The following is a 19,611-nucleotide window of genomic DNA, read 5'->3' on the forward strand; positions in this document are numbered from 1 at the left end:
TGTCCTACAGGAGAGAGATCAGTGTGTGAGGAATCCGGTGTCCTACAGGAGAGAGATCAGTGTGTGAGGAACCATGTGTCCTGCAGGAGAGAGAGATCAGTGTCTGAGGAACCCTGTGTCCTGCAGGAGAGAGAGATCAGTGTGTGAGGAACCATGTGTCCTGCAGGAGAGAGAGATCAGTGTGTGAGGAACCCTGTGTCCTGCAGGAGAGAGAGATCAGTGTGTGAGGAACCCTGTGTCCTACAGGAGAGAGAGATCAGTGTGTGAGGAACCCTGTGTCCTACAGGAGAGAGAGATCAGTGTGTGAGGAACCCTGTGTCCTACAGGAGAGAGAAAGAGATCAGTGTGTGAGGAACCCTGTTTCCTACAGGAGAGAGATCAGTGTGTGAGGAACCCTGTTTCCTACAGGAGAGAGATCAGTGTGTGAGGAACCCTGTGTCCTGCAGGAGAGAGAGAGATCAGTGTGTGAGGAACCCTGTGTCCTACAGGAGAGAGAGATCAGTGTGTGAGGAACCCTGTGTCCTGCAGGAGAGAGAGATCAGTGTGTGAGGAACCCTGTGTCCTACAGGAGAGAGAGATCAGTGTGTGAGGAACCCTGTGTCCTACAGGAGAGAGAGAGAGATCAGTGTGTGAGGAACCCTGTTTCCTACAGGAGAGATATCAGTGTGTGAGGAACCCTGTGTCCTGCAGGAGATAGAGATCAGTGTGTGAGGAACCCTGTGTCCTGCAGGAGAGAGAGATCAGTGTATGAGGAACCCTGTGTCCTACAGGAGAGAGAGATCAGTGTGTAAGGAACCCTGTGTCCTACACGAGAGAGAGATCAGTGTGTGAGGAACCCTGTTTCCTACAGGAGAGAGATCAGTGTGTGAGGAACCATGTGTCCTACAGGAGAGAGAGATCAGTGTGTGAGGAACCCTGTTCCCTTTCGAAGGGAACTCGACAATACGTCATCACGACGCTATGGGGGGAACGCCTCAGGCGTGACAGGTGTCTGAAATCAAATATCAACTCACAGCAATCATGTTGACCGGCGACAGCCCGGCGACACACACGATCTGTGCGTTTTTTGCTTGGGAGAAGAGCACGCACGGGAGGCTCTCGAGAGAGCCTCTTGTGCAAACTGTGAGCGTTTTTTCATTTGAAGACGCTCCGCTCTCGTCGGACCCTTTTCTCGAGGGAGGAGGGTTCAGCATCTGAGCCCCGTGGTGCACGCGATCTGTGAAATAATACTGTTTGGGTGCAAGGCATTCACAGTCAGCTCCTGAGGGTGCTGGCAGTGTTCATTGAGAAATATCTCGGCGCGCATGCATCCGTGCGCTGTCGGATGTTTCAACCTCGCACCTGTTGACTTTCTTCTCGAGGGATGAAAGCCAAATATATTTTAAACGGCTCGAATCTCGAGTTTGCCGAGGCAGTGTGTAGATTACGAGAACGTATAGATAAATATCAAAACAGTATTGTCTGGTTATTATGGCTGCATTTAATTCTATGGAATTAAAATGCTGGAATATTATCTGACTTTAAGAAGTTAGATATTTTAATTCAGCCTACCATCCAGACCGTGTTTCACTTATCCAGTGTTTAAAAAAACAACAAAAAAACAAACAACAAAAAAACAAAAAACATATGTGGTGTTCAGGTAATAGGCCTCACTAGGCCTTCCTGAATATGAGCTCCCACATACTGTGGTTGAATATGAGCTCCTAATACATAAAAATACGTAAAAAAAACACAAAAAAAACAGAATGAACACTTGTGCAAAATATAGCTATAACTTATTCCTCAATGTAATGGCTGCAGGAACAAAACTATTCTTGTCTCTTTTTGTTTTACACCTGGGGATCATAAACCTACGCCCGGAGGGTAGAAGCTGGAACTCTGTGTGCAGTGAATGAGAACTGTCGTTTAAAATTGAGCTAGTTATGCGCTGTACCTGTTTTGTGTATAAGGTCTCCACGTTAGGCTGTTGCTCACCAATCAGCCTGCTAGACCACTTTACTATTTGGTTGAGTGAGTTTTTATTTTTCAAAGTGAGATTCCCAAACCAGGCTGCTAATGCAAATGATAAAACTGACTCAATAAAAGCGTGATAAAATAGGGTCATGATGGATTTATCAACCTGGAACTTACTCAATTTCCTCAAACAAAACAGGCGCTGATGCCCTTTTTTACATACCACTTCACAGTTAGTTCCAAATGTGAGTTTGGAGTCTATTATCATTCCCAGGTATTTATATGAATCGACACATTCAACAGTTTGACCATTGATTGATGTAATTTCTTGTGTTTTTTTTTTTTTTTTTTTTAAATCAATGAGCATGTCATTTGTTTTAACTACATTTAGTTGAAGGTGAGACACCTCACACCATTCAACAAAGTCATCGATGACTGGACCATGGCCTGTTTCAGTGTCTTGGAGCAGGCTGACAATTACTGAGTCATCTACGTATTTAATTATAGTCCTGTTTTCCCACCTGCTCTGGCACATATTTGTGTACAGGATAAAAAGCAAAGGCGAGAGTACACATCCTTGTGGAGAGCCTGTTGATGAACAGACTTTTTCAGAAAGATTGCCATTCACTCTCACTCTTTGCGTCCTGTTTGTTAAAAAGTTAAGGATCCAGCCTACCAGGTTATTGCTCAAATCAAACTGTTCTTGCAGCCTTGTGGTTAAAATATGAGGTTGAATTGTATTAAAAGCTGAGGAGAAGTCAATAAATAAAAGTCTGGCATGTGAGCCATTATTATCTAAATGCTTAAAAAGTAAATTAAGTAAAGTGACTGTGGCATCTTCCACCCCCCTACGGGGTCTATACGCATATTGCAGAGGGTCAAGTAGATGCTCCGTTTTCCTCAATATTTCAGACCTCACCAATTTTTCAAATACTTTCATCACTATTGATGTGAGTGCCACTGGTCTAAAATCATTCAGGGTTTTAGTGGTGTTTGATTTAGGAACAGGGATAACCACAGCATCCTTCCAGACCTCAGGTACTAATTGTGCCTCTAAAGACTTGCTAAAAATGTGATGGAAAGGAGTACTCAATTGCTTTGCACAGGTTTTGAGTATGCGCCCACAGATGTTATCTGGACCATGGCTTTTATTAACTCTTACAGAGAGGAATGCTTTTTGCACTTCTGTTTGCGTTATATTAAAATGTTGAACGTCTACAAGCTGGTTACTCAAATTGTCAATCTCATTGCTAAAATCAAAAATATTAAAACGATTGTAAAACTGAATAAGAGCACTGGCCAGCTCAGTATCTGAACTGAAACCATCCAGTGTGACTGGGCTGCTGCTCTTTAGATTCTGGAGGCCTGCTATGGTTTTCATACTGTCCCATGCTTACCCAAGGTTGTTTGTTGCCATCTTGTTCTCCAGTTTGTATTTATAGTCTCGTTTTGCTTTGAGAATACCTATTTTTAGATCCTTTTTTGCTATTTGTAGTTCAGCAATGTCACCCCCCTTAAAACATGAGTTTTTTTTCTGTAAGCTATCTTTAACAGTTTTAGTTATCCATGGTTTGTTGTTAGGATAGATTTTCACCTGTTTACATGGAACAATCATGTCTCTACAAAAAGCAGTATATGAGCATGTCACATCAGTCCATTCATTTAGGTCATCCCCACAGGACTTTTGAAACATTTCCCAGTCTGTACAATCAAAGCAGTCTTGTAAGCATAATACGGATTAGGGGTGACCCCGAATAGTCGAAGATTCGATGCTTCGATAGGAGGAGCCTGATTCGACTACCGATCTCACGGTCGAATCTTCGCAGAGGTGTTATGAAACGAGGATCATGCCACTTTGGCTATATGAGGGCGCTCAATGTCTGATTTCACATAGAACTAGCTTTTATGTAAATACGTTAATATTCAGCCTATTATGATAATGCTGTAGGCCTATATAAAAATGTGCAAAGAAAGAAGCTTTTAATAAATATTTTTTAACGTGCGTGAATAAATCCAAACATCCCGTGACAGATTTAAGTTTCACTTTCAATCCGTGACCGACAGAGGAGCGTCTTCGCGGCAAGGATTTAAATCTTTAACAATGTCTGGGATAAGAAAATCTAAAGTGTGGATGTACACGATTAGAAAGGATATTCTCCAAGGCTGGATTTAGCATCAGGAAAACCATGATCGCACTTCTGCCGGCCAACGTTAACATGTTTCACGCATAGACTGGGTTTCACGTTAGAATTTATTTTATCCGCGCACAATTTGAAAAGACTCCAACGGACACAGACACAGAGTGAAAGACTTTCAGGATTTGTTCTCTCGATCAGGCACAAGTGATTTCAAAACTTTTCAGCCGGTTCTAATTTTATTTTTAGATGCTGTGAACATTTTTAGCTAAAAAGACTGCCTCTCCAATTTAGCATTTATTGTTGTTTCTGCAGTTAAAAAGACAAAGTTGAAAATTCTGGCTACTATCGTTATTTTAATAATTTCTTTATTTTTATTTTATTTATTAATCTGTCAGGGTTATCTAATCTAACTATTTGCGGCTTGTGTTTTGAATATATGTTCCCCTGCACTTTAGGCATTTTGCACACATTTGCTCCTCATCTTGTGACTTGATTCTGATTTATTTCATTTTGTATTTTATTTATTAGAAAGGTATATTCTGTTCTAATTTAATTGAGTAAATTAATTGTTTATTTTTTCGGTGCATCGATGTTGTGCTGTAGGCTGGCCTGCTCGCACAGGTAATTTAGCCGATTTAATTTGATTTGCATGTGAAATGCAAATCTGCAGTGTGGCCTTTCTGGAGTTATTTATGTTATTTCTTAGTTTTATTGATCAAAAATGTTTTTATACATTTTCTTCTATACTGTATCTTTGTGTGATTTTCTGTACATCGCGGCTTTGAAACGTTAAAGCCCCGCCCCCATACACATGATTCGACTATTAGTCGACTATAGGCAAGACATGACGATTCTGATTCGACTATGAAAATCCATAGTCGGGGACAGCCCTAATACGGATTCATCAGTCCAATCCTTAATTACTTTAATTTGAGCTTTATGTCTCTTTAGGACAGTTTTGTATGTTGGCAGCAAATGCACACAGTTATGATCCGCTGAACCCAGTGGCGGTAAGGGCAGTGATTTGTAAGCATCTTTTATAGATCCATAGCAGAGGTCCAAGGTTTTATCCCGTCTGGTAGGACAGGAAACATACTGGTAAAAATTTGTCAGTGTTTTCTTGAGACATACATGATTAAAATCACCCAGTATGAAATTTGGCGCCTCGGGTGAGAGTGATTGCAGTTTCTGCACGGTTTCAAAGATGGTGTTAGAAGCCGCCACAGCGTTCGCCCTTGGGTGAATATAGACTGTCGTAATAAAAAGTTGTGGAAATTCACGGGGTAGGTAGAAAGGTCGTAGCGATACTGATAGAAGTTCAACATCTGATGTACAGATACGTTCTCTTACAGTCACAGAAGTGCAGTATCGTTTATTGAAATATAAACATACCCCGCCACCTTGAGATTTCCCTGTTACCTCTCTCTCTCGATCAAGTCGATAAGGTGCCCCAAATCCATCAATTGATAAATCGGTGTCCTGATCATACTCCGTCAGCCAGGTCTCTGTGAAAGCCAGGACACAACACTCCCTGAAATCCTTCAGAAAGCTGACGTTTCCCTGGAGCTCGTCCATTTTATTCCTCAGGGACTGGACGTTCCCGAGGATCATGGAGGGTAGAGGAATACGAGAAAGCCGCTGTTTTCGGAAGCGTTTCCTGACGCCTCCCCGCTTGCCTCGCCTTCTCTTTGCCGCTGTTTTACCCCCTGGGTCTTTTAGGATACAATCAGGCAATTGTGACGTGATGTCTGTCCCGCACATTATCCCACAGTTCAGTTGCAGCAGTGTAGTTCTGGTGTACTGTAGCCTTCCATGGCTAACAGCTCCTTTGACGAAGTCGGGGATAAATAACCCAAAGAAGAGCGTCCAGAGGGCAGAAAGGATTCTAATATCCATTTTGTGTACGCGCATACATAAACGACGCAATAGAAATAGGAACAAGACAGTAAGAACTTTACCAATAAAATAAGGAAGGAAAAACACAAACACGAGAGCTCTAAAACTTCCACGACAAACTTTCACTCACTCTCACTGCCGGTCGCAGCGTGCGCATGCGCCCCCCCAGTCATCCCTAGGAAATTGGAAGTCCTGGAAATTGAGGTCAGAGGCCTCACTAGGCCTTCCTGAGTATGAGCTCCCACATACTGTGGTCGAGTATGAGCTCCCACTTACTGTGGTTATCGGGTTATAGGCCTCACCAGGCCTTCCTGAATATGTGCTCCCACATACTGTGGTTATCATGTCAGAGGTCTCACTAGACCTTCCTGAAGGTGAGCTCCCACATATTGTGGCTTATTACCAGGTGATAGGCCTTACCAGGCCTTCCTGAATACATACAGTGGTGGAATATGAGCTCCCACATACTGTGGTTATCAGGTCATAGGCCTCACTAGGCCTTCCTGAGTATGAGCTCCCACATACGGTGGTTGAGTATGAGCTACCACATACTGTGGTTGAATATGAGCTCCCACATACTGTGGTCGCCAGGTTATAGGCCTCACCAGGCCTTCCTGGTTATGAGCCTCCACAGGTCAGGTTACAGGCCTCACCGGCCTTCCTGAATGTGAGCTTCCACATACTGTGGTCATCAGGTTACAGGCCTCATCCGGCCTTCCTGGTTATGAGCTCCCACATACTGTGGTCGCCAGGTTACAGGCCCCATCCGGCCTTCCTGGTTATGAGCTCCCACATACTGTGGCTGCCAGGTTACAGGCCTCACCCGACCTTCCAGAATGTGAGTTCCCACATACTGTGGCCACCAGGTTTCAGGCCTCATAGGCCTCCCTGAGTATGAGCTCCCACATGCTGTGGTCGCCAGGTTTCAGGCCTCTCCGCCTTCCTGGTTCAAATCATACCTATCTGACCGCTACCATTTTGTCTATTTAAATGGAGAAAAATCGATCATAACTCCAGTAAACTATGGAGTGCCGCAGGGATCTGTGTTAGGCCCTCTGTTATTTTCAATATATATGATGCCACTTGGAAATATTATAAGGAAACATGGAATTAGTTTCCATTGTTATGCTGATGACACTCAAATATATATTTCATCAAGGCCGGATGAAAACGCGAAATTTTCCAAATTGACAGAGTGTGTTAAAGATATAAAAGATTGGATGACGCGTAATTTTCTTTTATTAAATCCAGACAAGACAGAGGTAATACTTATCGGTTCAAAAAACCGCCCACAAAACCTCGCACAATACAACTTTAACATCATAGGATGTCCTGTTACTTTATCCGCTACAGTAAAAGACCTGGGTGTTATACTCGATTGCAACCTGTCTTTTGAAAATCATATTTCATATGTTACAAAAACAGCCTTTTTCCACCTTAGAAACATTGCTAAGCTACGTAATATGCTATCAGTTTCTGATGCAGAAAAGTTAGTTCATGCATTCATGACCTCGAGACTGGATTACTGTAATGCCTTATTAGCTGGTTGTCCTGCATCCTCAATAAACAAGCTACAGTTAGTCCAAAATGCCGCCGCTAGAGTTCTTACGAGATCAAGAAAATATGATCATATAACACCGATTTTATCATCACTGCATTGGTTACCTATAAAGTTCCGTATTAATTACAAGGTATTGCTACTGACTTATAAAGCCCTAAACGGCTTAGCTCCTGTCTATTTAACGGATCTTCTGTCGCCCTACAATCCATCGCGCTCTTTAAGATCACTAAATTCAAGGCTTTTGGTCATACCTAGGATATTCAGAACCACCAAAGGAGGGAGAGCATTTTCACATTTGGCTCCAAAACTCTGGAATAGTCTTCCTGATACTGTTCGTTGCTCAGACTCGCTCTCCCAGTTTAAAACTAGATTAAAGTCGCATCTCTTCAGCCAGGCATTCATATAATCCCACAGTTCAAACTACAATCCGGCCTCTAGCTCATAAATGCCAGAGGAGAACTGGCCCCCGACTGAGCCTGGGTTCTCCCAAGGTTTTTTTTTCTCCATTAGGTCACCTGATGGAGTTTTAGGACACCATTAGGTCACTTGATGGAGTTTTTCGGTTCCTTGCCACTGTTGCCTTTGGCTTGCTCAGTTGGGGATATTTTGGGGATATTTAATTTAATTTTATCAATCAATAAATTCCTCTTGAAACAAACTTTGTTGTATTATTTAAATTTAATACTGTGAAGCTGCTTTGATACAATCTGTATTGTGAAAAGCGCTATACAAATAAACTTGACTTGACTTGACTTGACTTCCTGAGTGTTAAGCTCCCACATTCAGTGGTCACCAGGCTTCAGGCCTCCTAGGCCTTCCTGGTTATGAGTTTTCACATGTCAGGTTACAGGCCTCACCAGGCCTTCCTGAATGTGAGTTCCCACATACTGTGGCCACCAGGTTTCAAGCCTCATAGGCCTTTCTGAGTATGAGCTCCCACATGCTGTGGTCGCCAGGTTTCAGGCCTCTCCGCCTTCCTGAGTGTTAAGCTCCCACATTCAGTGGTCACCAGGCTTCAGGCCTCCTAGGCCTTCCTGGTTATGAGTTTTCACATGTCAGGTTACAGGCCTCACCAGGCCTTCCTGAATGTGAACTCCCACTCACTGTGGTTGCTAGGGTATAGGCCTCACTGGTTGTGAGCTTCCACATGTCAGGATGCAGGCCTCATCAGGCCTTCCTGAATGTGAGCTCCCACGCACTGTGACTATCAGGTTACAGGCCTCAGCTGGCCTTCCTGATCATGGGTTCCCACATGTTGTCGTTGCCAGGTTACAAGCCTCACCGGCCTTCCTGGATATGAGCTCCCACTTACTTTGGTCGTCAGGTTATAGGCCTCACTAGGCCTTCCGGAATATAGAGTGATGAAGTACATGCACCTTTACTTCATCTATTATTTTTTATTTTTTTGGTACGTACGCTCCGTACCTTCTTAAACCCATACTTATGGTAAGTCACACGACTGAACGTCTTGTGTACTTTCTAAAAATAATTTTTTTATGGTAAGGGTCATGCGCTGTACGCTTCGGTCCCTTCCTATGTGGCTCAGACCCTGGTCTTTCACCTCGGGTCCCACTCTAGATGCGTCCTGTCGTCGAAGTATGCTACGACAGACGCCTTTCTCTAGCTAACTTCCACATTCTGATGAGCTCCCACACACTGTGGTTACCAGGCTACAGGCCTCACCGGCCTTCCTGTGTGTGAGCTCCCACATGCTGTGGTCGCCAGGTTAGAGGCCTCACCAGGCCTTCCTGGATTCGGAATGGCTAAGTACACGCACTTTCGTTTCGTGTACTTTCTAAAATCCATATTTATGGCCTTTCTGAAAGTAGCCCCCACATGGTATGGTTGTCAGGTTACAGGCCTTATCAGGCTTTCCTGAAAGTAAGCTCCCACAGGTTGTGGTCACCAGGTTTCAGGCCTCACCGGCTTTCCTGAGTATGAGCTCCCACCTACTGTGGTCGCCAGGTTACAGGCCTCATAGGCCTTCCTGAGTATGAGCTCCTACATGCTGTGGTCGCCAGGTTACAGGCCTCACCGGCCTTCCTGATATGAGCTCCCACCTACTGTGGTAGCCAGGTTACAGGCTTCACCAGGCCTTCCTGGATTCGGAATGGCTAAGCACTCGCACTTTCGTGTCGTGTACTTTCTAAAATCCATATTTATGGTAAGGGTTATGCGCTGTCCGCTTCGTTCCCTTTTTTACGTGGCTCAGACTCCGGTTCTTCACCTTGGGTCCCACTCTAGATGCATCTTCTGTCGCAATATTTTACGACAGGCGCTTCCCTTTCAAGCTATCTCCCACATTCTGTGGTTACAGGCCTCATTAGGCCTTTCTGAAGGTAGCCCCACATTGTGTGGCTGTCAGGTTACAGGCCTCTCCGGCCTTCCTGAATACGAGTTCCTACTTACTGTGGTCGCCAGGTTACAGGCCTTCCTGAGTATGAGCTCCCACATACTGTGGTCGCCAGGTTACAGGCCTCACCGGCCTTCCTGATATGAGCCCTCATGTACTGGAGCTCCCCACATGAGGGGGTCATCAGGTCTTAGGTCTCAGTAGACCTTCCTGGTTTTGAACCCTCTCTTACTTCCCCAGTGTTCGGAGCGAGCACTGGGTAGACCCGTGGATTGAGTGGACGACTTCCATCGTTTCTTGAGGTTGAGTCACACTCTCCGGGAGATCCCGTCTCTGTGATCCGGAACTGAATGGTTTCTGCCAGCTTCACAGGCCTTCGGTTTTTGGATGCCTTATCCAAGGCAACTTCCAGAGGCTCTGTCTTGGACAGACAGGCAATGGCCAGATTGTGTGTCTTAGTGTAGATCACCAGGCCAGCCTGGTGGTATTTCAGGAGGCATGCTCCCCTGAATAGTGACTGGCTGGGGGTCCCTTGGGTCCCCTAGCCACACTCCCTAGAAGTGACCCCTTCTATTGGAAGTTGTGGTCCTAAGCCTTTGAGCTGGCCCAGATATACCCCCCATTAACTATGTTCTGGCGGTTTCTTGGTTCATTAGCTTGGGCTATGACCGGTTGGGAGTGCTGTCACTGACAGCCCGATGTGACCTAAGGGTGAGTGGTTCCAGTGTTTTCTGAATTACTGGTTCTGACAGTTGTCACTGCCTTTGGGCATGCACTCCCTTCAGCATGGCGGAGTGGGTATTTCGTTCCCCATAGCGTCGTGATGACGTATTGTCGAGTTCCCTTCGAAAGGGAACGTCTCAGGTTACGAATGTAACCTATGTTCCCTGAGAACAGGGAACGAGACAATACGTCTCCCTGCCATGCCTCGGGGCCTGCCTGCAACAGTCCCTTCAGATGATAGGATGTTGTCATGTGTGCAAGGCTCCCTTTTATACATCCAGGTCGCGCGTTAATCAATCAAGCTGATGATTCACGGGCTGTCGCCGGTCAACATGATTGCTGTGAGTTGATATTTGATTTCAGACACCTGTCACGCCTGAGGCGTTCCCCCCATAGCGTCATGATGACGTATTGTCTCGTTCCCTGTTCTCAGGGAACATAGGTTACATTCGTAACCTGAGACGTTTCCTACAGGAGAGAGATCAGTGTGTGAGGAACCCTGTGTCCTACAAGAGAGAGAGACCAGTGACTGAGGAACCCTGTGTCCTAAAGGAGAGAGAGAAAGATCAGTGTGTGAGGAACCCTGTGTCCTACAGGAGAGAGATCAGTGTGTGAGGAACCCTGTGTCCTACAGGAGAGAGAAATCAGTGTGTGAGGAACCCTGTGTCCTACAGGAGAGAGAGATCAGTGTGTGAGGAACCCTGTGTCCTACAGGAGAGAGAAATCAGTGTGTGAGGAACCCTGTGTCCTACAGGAGAGAGAGATCAGTGTGTGAGGAACCCTGTGTCCTACAGGAGAGAGAGAGATCAGTGTGTGAGGAACCCTGTGTCCTACGAGAGAGAGATCAATGACTGAGGAACCCTGTTTCCTACAGGAGAGAGGGATCAGTGACTGAGGAACCCTGTGTCCTACAGGAGAGAGAAATCAGTGACTGAGGAACCCTATGTCCTACAGGAGAGAGAGAGAGAGAGATCAGTGTGTGAGGAACCCTGTGTCCTACAGGAGAGAGATCAGTGTGTGAGGAACCCTGTGTCCTACAGGAGAGAGAAATCAATGTGTGAGGAACCCTGTGTCCTACAGGAGAGAGAGAGAGATCAGTGTGTGAGGAACCCTGTGTCCTACAGGAGAGAGAGAGAGATCAGTGTGTGAGGAACCCTGTGTCCTACAGGAGAGAGATCAGTGTGTGAGGAACCCTGTGTCCTACAGGAGAGAGAGATCAGTCTGTGAGGAACCCTGTGTCCTACAGGAGAGAGAGATCAGTGTGTGAGGAACCCTGTGTCCTACAGGAGAGAGAGATCAGTGTGTGAGGAACCCTGTGTCCTACGAGAGAGAGATCAATGACTGAGGAACCCTGTTTCCTACAGGAGAGAGGGATCAGTGACTGAGGAACCCTGTGTCCTACAGGAGAGAGAGATCAGTGTGTGAGGAACCCTGTGTCCTACAGGAGAGAGATCAGTGTGTGAGGAACCCTGTGTCCTACAGGAGAGAGAGATCAGTGTGTGAGGAACCCTGTGTCCTACAGGAGAGAGATCAGTGTGTGAGAAACCTGGTGTCCTACAGGAGAGAGAGATCAGTGTGTGAGGAACCCTGACCCTGTGTCCTACAGGAGAGAGATCAGTGTGTGAGGAACCCTGTGTCCTACAGGAGAGAGATCTGTGTGTGAGGAACCCTGTGTCCTACAGGAGAGAGATCAGTGTGTGAGGAACCTGGTGTCCTACAGGAGAGAGAGAGAGATCAGTGTGGGAGGAACCCTGTGTCCTGCAGGAGAGAGAGATCAGTGTGGGAGGAACCCTGTGTCCTGCAGGAGAGAGAGATCAGTGTGGGAGGAACCCTGTGTCCTACAGGAGAGAGATCAGTGTGTGAGGAACCCTGTGTCCTACAGGAGAGAGATCAGTGTGTGAGGAACCTGGTGTCCTACAGGAGAGAGAGAGAGATCAGTGTGGGAGGAACCCTGTGTCCTGCAGGAGAGAGAGATCAGTGTGGGAGGAACCCTGTGTCCTGCAGGAGAGAGAGATCAGTGTGTGAGGAACCATGTGCCCTAGTCTTCAGGTTCAGTCCAAGTCTTCTAACGAGACACGATCGGCGGCTTTATATGATAAACTAATACAAATTTTGCCGTTTTTTCACATATAAACACATAAAGCACATCTTATGGTTAACGGAAGCTCCAACGTGAGTGTGTCACGCGCAAGACCAAACCTAACTGGTTCTCTCGCTTGCGCGCACGTTTGAACTTTCGAAACAGCCTGAATCATACGGATTACTTTTATGTCTTTCAATAAATGGACAGAAATGATGATCGAATATTAAAAATGTCTTTATTTGTGTCTAAAGATGAATGAAAGACTTATGGGTTTAAACCAACTTGATTGTGAGTATGATGACAGGATTTTCAATATTTGAGTAAACTATCAATTTGAGTGTCGTCTTGTCTGGTCCTTCTCTTTCATATTTGATTTTCTTTTTTGTTTTCCTTTTCTATGTTATGCTGTTTTCTGTGAAACGTACTGCAAATGTGTAAAGTGTAAATCTGATATTTAATGTTAAAAATTTGTATTGTTATGTATAAAAATACAGTCCAAAAGCATTATTCAGAGAATGAACCCTCTGTTTTTTAGGTGAATAAGGTGAGGAGCATCAACTCAGATCAATCAGATCCAAAAAGAAATACAACACCTGTGTTAACTGAAAGAAAATTAGTTGAATACAATAATATAATAATATGGCATAATGATAATAATAGATTTACCAGCCATTTTTGACCTGAAACAGCAAATTAGGTAAATGATTTTCAGCTCGACACAAGGGTTAATCAAAGTTGTCCAGCAGAATGCACTTCATCGTGTCTGTGGTGTGTGTTTCTGTGGCGTGTGTGTCTGTGGTGTGTGTTTCTGTGGCGTTGAGCTGAATAAACCCCAACACTATCGAGCTCTGGATTACCAACCTTCATGTGTAAACTGGTCAACAATATTAACATCAGAGTCCTGCACGGGTCCGATTTTGTAAATCCGCACCCGCCCGTACCCGCAGTGCTTCAAACTGCATCCAACCCGTTATCCGTCAACAGCACTAATTAAACCCGACCCGCTTAAAATAGAACCGACACCCGACCCGCACCTGAAATAAAATCAGTTTAGCCAATCACATTATAGACACAATTACAAAAATGTTTATTGCCAGGTCATACAGAAGTTATAACGACAATTAACACAAGGACAACTTCAGCCGAAGCTGTCAAAAGGCCGGTACATGATGGCTAACGTTACCACAAAACTGAGTAGCCTAACAGACGCGGCTACAACACTATATCTGCCACGCAATTTCGTCTAGCCTACATCTGACAATTTTGGGTTCAAACACGCCCTGCACACCACACATACTGAACAGTGTTAAATTTGAAAAATACTGCTCGATAGAACTGCTTGGTTTGTTACCACAGTTATCTGCGTACTTCCTCAGCGATGAAGTTCCACATTTACGGCTATCCAACACGATACTATATTGTTTTCTTCAGATAACTCCAAATTTCTCCCACACACTGGACTTGATTTTTGATGACGTATTGTCGACAACTTTACAATCTCCACTAGCTATTCTTTTCTTCAACTCCTCAGCATCCATCTCGACGACTGCAAGCAGATCGCGCACGCGGTTATGAGGAATTTTTAAAAGTGAAAGTAACCTAGGTAACGTTATAGATCCTGGGAGGGGGCGTGGCGCATGGGCACAAATAAACTGATGTGGATTTTAAATTATTTTATCAACTTGAAATACAGGAATATTTTTGTGTTCCTAAAAATATGCATATATTTTTACGGTTGCATGTGATTGTTTTAAACCCGTGTTTAGACCCGTGTTTCCCCCGTGTCCGACCCGACCCGCACCCGTATCCGACACAGTTGGATATTTTTCACCCGTTTGAGCAAAATTTGCGGGTACCCGAACCCGTGCAGGACTCTAATTAACATATCTTGCAGTGTAAACGTCCAGAACTGAAATTTAGCAACAATTTACCATACAGAACAGTGACCATAAGCTAGACGTGTGGTTTAAGAACAGCATGCTGGGATGTTGTAGTGGCTAAGCTGTTCTGAGAGCTGTTTCGCATGTTGCTCAGGGCATTCTGGGTATCTGTGAGAGGTTGCGTACAGGTCTAATGTGAAAGAGCTGAACTCAAGAGTGCCAGAAACTCACCTTGTCAAACTTGACCCTGAACTCGCGGCCGCACTCGAGCGGTGTGGTGAAGGAGTCCAGATCCTGCCCCCAGAAGGCGAAGAACTTCTCGATGCGCAGACTGCGTAAAGCGTAGTAGCCCGCGTTACGGATGCCGTACTTCTGCCCCACTGACATCACCTCGTTATACACATGCAGTGCATACTGGGAACAGGAGAGCAAGACCTCAGAGCTTTGAACAGAACGCTGGGTCACAGAGATTCGTGCCGTTCACACAGATCTGTGCACGATGTGAACTGTGAACGTTTAGAAACACGTCTTGATAGCCATGTGTGAACATCCCGTGTGAACGGCTCCTTATAATACAGTCAGTAGCTTCGTTTACATGGGCACTTTTTGCTTCAATCTGAATGAATTAATTCCGACTGATGAAACCGAACGTAGTGTTTACATGAACGCTAAAAAAGTGATTGGGTTGATGAGAGTGTAGGATTTAATCTTCTGACATCAGGGTATATGCAGGAATCATAGAGATGAATTTACTACCTTTTACTACCTTTTTTACCACCTCCACAATATTTTTTACTACCAACACGACATCAAGCTGCCACATTTTCAGTCGTGATGGTACTAGAAAAGAGCACTCGTCGTGTGAGGTTGCTAAACTGTATCATATGTTAAAAATATTAAAACACATTTTGAATTTTGGCACTGGCAGTATGTTGTTAACTGAGTTTAAACTGAGTTTACATTTGTTTGGATTTCTCCTCGAGAGGCTGCGCGAGCCTCAACAGCGCAACCTTGTTACCGTCAGTAATACTTATCCACTATCGATCGCAACTTACAATAAATATAATACAATCAGAATCATTCTATCATTTTAGTGATTCCCTAGTTATTTTTTTTTGTTATTGACGTTTAATCAGGATACTTGTCCGGTCGGGCAAGTAAAATTCTCTTTTACATGTCCCTTCAAAAAATCCACTTGTCACGGACAAGCGGACACGCAATAATGTCGAGTCCGTCAGGTCCTGTTGTTAGCACCGTATATCTATTTTTAATTTATGCTAGATGAAGTTAAAATATGGAGACACAAATATTAAGCAAAAAAATGGAAACTCATATATTGAGGTGGCGATGAAAAATTTACTACCAAGTCAAATTGTATTTGTTACCTTTTACTACCTTTCAAGGGCCTTAATTTTGGTAGATTATTTTTACTACCTTTTACTACCGCGCGGACACCCTGGACATGTGCACACGGCACGAATGAGTTTCCCTCTGTTGTTGCACACTAACTATCCTCTTTTTCTTTGTTTTAAAAAGCAGACTTAATATTTATCTATTTTGGGTCCCAATTATGCGCCAACGAGCACTGAACCGCTGAGGTGTGCCGCTTGTATCTATAATCAGGAAAGCCCTGTGTGTTCTGTGGATGAGTCTGAGGCGAGGGCTGTCCTGCTCTACTTCACAGACGATCAGTGCTAAGAGAATTACAGGATGACGGGACACTCATTTATGACCCTTTATTCCACAGGGAGAACAGCTCGTTCAGGGCGTCACGCGTCATTACGCTATTTCAACAGCATTGCACATGCGCAGTCCTTTCAGTTTCGGTTCTCAGTCCGATCGAGTGTTGACATGTCCTCTCGATCGATTACAAAAGGAATAAACCACCCCTTACAATTCGAATTCAATTTTAATCAGATCGGCCCAATTCATTCTGATTGATATGGTCACATGTTCCTTTTTTATTCCGATTGTGCTACTGGTTATTAGTGTCCATGAAAACACAGCTAATGTTTGTACCATGAATATGGTTTTAATGACCAGCTGTTTCTCAGTAGATGTGGATTTCACTGAAGTCTGCAGTGGTCAGTGTGTCTCACCTCTATGGGAATATACAGCATGAAGCCGGGCTCTCCGGTGTGTGTCATGCTCATGACTCTGATGCCGTTGGCGTATCCCACACTCATTTCCTGCAAGACACAATCAGGAGTAAGGAAACTCAGAGTCAGCGTTCAAACACGCATCAAACACTGTCGCATTTCCAAAACTCCTAAAAACACCTCAGGATAGAGCGAGAGGATCCTTTACCAGACGATCCCAAGATGCATTGTGCACCGGTGACGCCGTAACGCTTTATTTTACAGTGTCCTTGTTACACCTTACCTGTCCTGTACTTGCTTTAGTAAATTATGCATAATTGCATGCAACTAAAGTAAGTGCAAGTTGTTAATTAAAATTACTCAGTACTTCAGTGTTTAATTACACTGTAACAAGGACACATTCAAATAAAGCCTAACCAATTTTTTTGCTGGATTACTCTTTTAAAAATAAGAATTGGGTTTAAACTTACTCGTATATCTAACGATACAAATAAAAAAACAAATAAAATGAAAGAAACAAATGTTGATATATCTTACTAAGGTGTGATTTTATAGACCATTGTGATCATATTAAGAAAGGCTGTGAACCCGGTTTTGTTTTTAGACAGTGTAAAAAAAGTACAAGCGTTACTGCGCTCGTCAACGGCAGCTGTTGCTAGGCAACAAGAACAGTTCTCGTAGGAGGGACCGTCCCATTTAACATCGACCCCCCCGTCCCTCGAAGGATCTGAACTGGGACGCAGTGATCATGATCATCAGCCCAGTACAGCTGTAGAGGACTCCTCCTCCGAGCTCTGAGGAGTAAAGCTGTCTGAGGAACATTGTGTTGGTGATTAATGATTAATAACGGCTCCGCTCCTCAGCGCTTGAGTTGGGCCGGCGATTACAGGCCATGTCACTAACAGAAAACACATCGTCTTCCACAGTTGCATTGAATCAATGAAACCATTTGGTTTGAAATGAATACCGTTACAATAGTTAGGCATGACGATCGCTAGATACTTCCTCATCTCTGAAGAGCAGTCCGATGTGTTCGGGGCCCTTTCTGAGCATAAGCTCTTCACTGAACGAGATTTATTTGTTTTAACAACGCATGATTCCTCAGACTTTTTTTTGTTTTGTTTTACAATATATTGTGTTGAAAATGTTGCTCATTAGTTATGACTACTATTAGACATGAATGTAAGAGGGATCTTTCAGCAGAAGGGCTTTCCTCACCTTACAGAAGAGCGAGGGGAAGTGCTCCGGGGTCATGGACACGTACGACAGCTCAGACAACACGTCCATGGCTCGCGGGCCAATCAGATTCAGAGCTACAGATCACATGACACCGATTACTGCATCACACACACAAGCCCAGGCCATAAAGGCTCATTTCATTTCTGACATTTACTCTCCACTTCACTTATAAGGCTAGTCTATTGAAATGAGCGACTTTGCCACATCACATCACGACAAATTCAGACCAAACAATTCCCAGATTTTCAACACTGTGCTGAGAAGTCACTGAAATGGCTTTCATGATTCTTAAAAATAATAAAAAGAAAAACTAGCTTAGCTTTAATGGAAGGTTTTCCTGATTTAAAACACAATGGCCCTCATTTATCATTCTTGCGTAGAAACGGGCGTATATGTTGGCGTAAGATTATGCTTACACTCCTCTCACCGCCTGATTTATGAAGCTGTGCGTACCTTTGAAATCCAGGTGTACGCAATACCTGCCCTTGATAAATGCCGCGGCTGAAAACGATCGTCATTAGAATAACACGCCCCTATATATTCAAGTCTCCGCTTCCCCCACGCCCTCATTTTACGCCATGGACACACGGAAGACGGCAAAGAAGAGAAACTTGGATGAGCAAATGACCTATCACAATGCATTATTTTACAGCACGTGTTTTGAAACAATTAGCATTTAATTTCGTATCACGTCACATGTATTGGGGTGTACAATAGTGATGATGATGTGATGTGGAGTACCATTCATTCACATTAATAATTGCATGACAATTTGTAATATTCTTCTTCTCATTATTATTATGATTTTTATTATTAATGACGCTTATTGTTATTTAGAAGAAGAATGTCGTTATTATTATTATTTAAAAGAAGAAGAATGTCATTTTTATTATTTTGTCAGTCTGAATAATTTTTTGGTCATTGAAAGCCTTTCATTACTGAACCCAGTCCGTGCGCACCTGCCGGGCCTAACCCTGGCCTAACCATCGTTTCAAAGAATAGTACAACGGCGAGCGCGTCGAGTATAAACGCCTCGTCCGTTTGGGGAGGTGCGCGCGCAGTCTGCGGAGACTCGCGCTGCGGAGCCAGGCGAAAGTATAAACAAGGCTTGAAACGTCAGGTAAAGCGCACAGGCTCGCAACTGAAGGAATACATATGCTTACAAATCAAATGCTTTGGTAAAGTCACACAAATTAAACACTGAAGTCCATGTTGCACAAAAATAAACACTGAAGTTTATAATTACTATGCTGTTGTTTTTTTTCAGTGGGTCATAATATATCATATCTTTTAGTTTGTCAGTGCATTTTGTGGTGTTAGGAATTGTTTTTCTGCGCATTTCCGCACTCAAAACGTGCGTACATGTACACCACCTCCTGAGCTGGCGTAGGATTTGAGAGTGCCGTACGCCAACGTCCATATTGATAAATCTCAAAGTCACCGTGGTTTTGGGTGTACGCTGGAAATTTGGTGTACGCACTTTTGATAAATGAGGGCCAATGTAACTTCTGGTAAAGATGTATTATTTCTCACCGGTGTACTTCCAGCTGACGTCCTCCAGGTGGAGCTGCGGATCGTTGGGCATGTGCTTCTTAATCCAAGACCAGCAGTGAACTTGCTGATCCGTGGGAGAAATGATGAAGAAACTGGAGACAGAACCGGATGATGTCAATAATAATGAACTGA

At 44.2% G+C, this 19,611-nt stretch overlaps 1 protein-coding gene across 5 annotated transcripts in view; it reads right to left on the reverse strand.

Moving 5' to 3' along the window:
* The window catches only part of pdpr (pyruvate dehydrogenase phosphatase regulatory subunit), a 64,302-nt gene that overhangs the window by 2,561 nt on the left and 42,130 nt on the right, over nucleotides 1–19,611 (reverse strand). For all 5 annotated transcript variants that reach the window (XR_014209225.1, XR_014209226.1, XM_082182053.1 and 2 more), the window contains 4 exons: nucleotides 19,459–19,571; nucleotides 17,905–17,999; nucleotides 16,687–16,776; nucleotides 14,819–15,001 (listed from right to left, as the gene is read on the reverse strand). Coding sequence is in view for 3 of the 5 variants with exons in the window: in XM_082182053.1 (XP_082038179.1) it covers nucleotides 14,819–15,001; nucleotides 16,687–16,776; nucleotides 17,905–17,999; nucleotides 19,459–19,571 (481 nt within the window). In the remaining 2 variants the exon portion in view is untranslated. The remainder of the gene's footprint in view (nucleotides 1–14,818; nucleotides 15,002–16,686; nucleotides 16,777–17,904; nucleotides 18,000–19,458; nucleotides 19,572–19,611) is intronic.

This window comes from Leuciscus leuciscus (genome assembly GCF_965113295.1).
Source record: "Leuciscus leuciscus genome assembly, chromosome: 10".
NCBI lineage: Eukaryota > Metazoa > Chordata > Actinopteri > Cypriniformes > Leuciscidae > Leuciscus > Leuciscus leuciscus.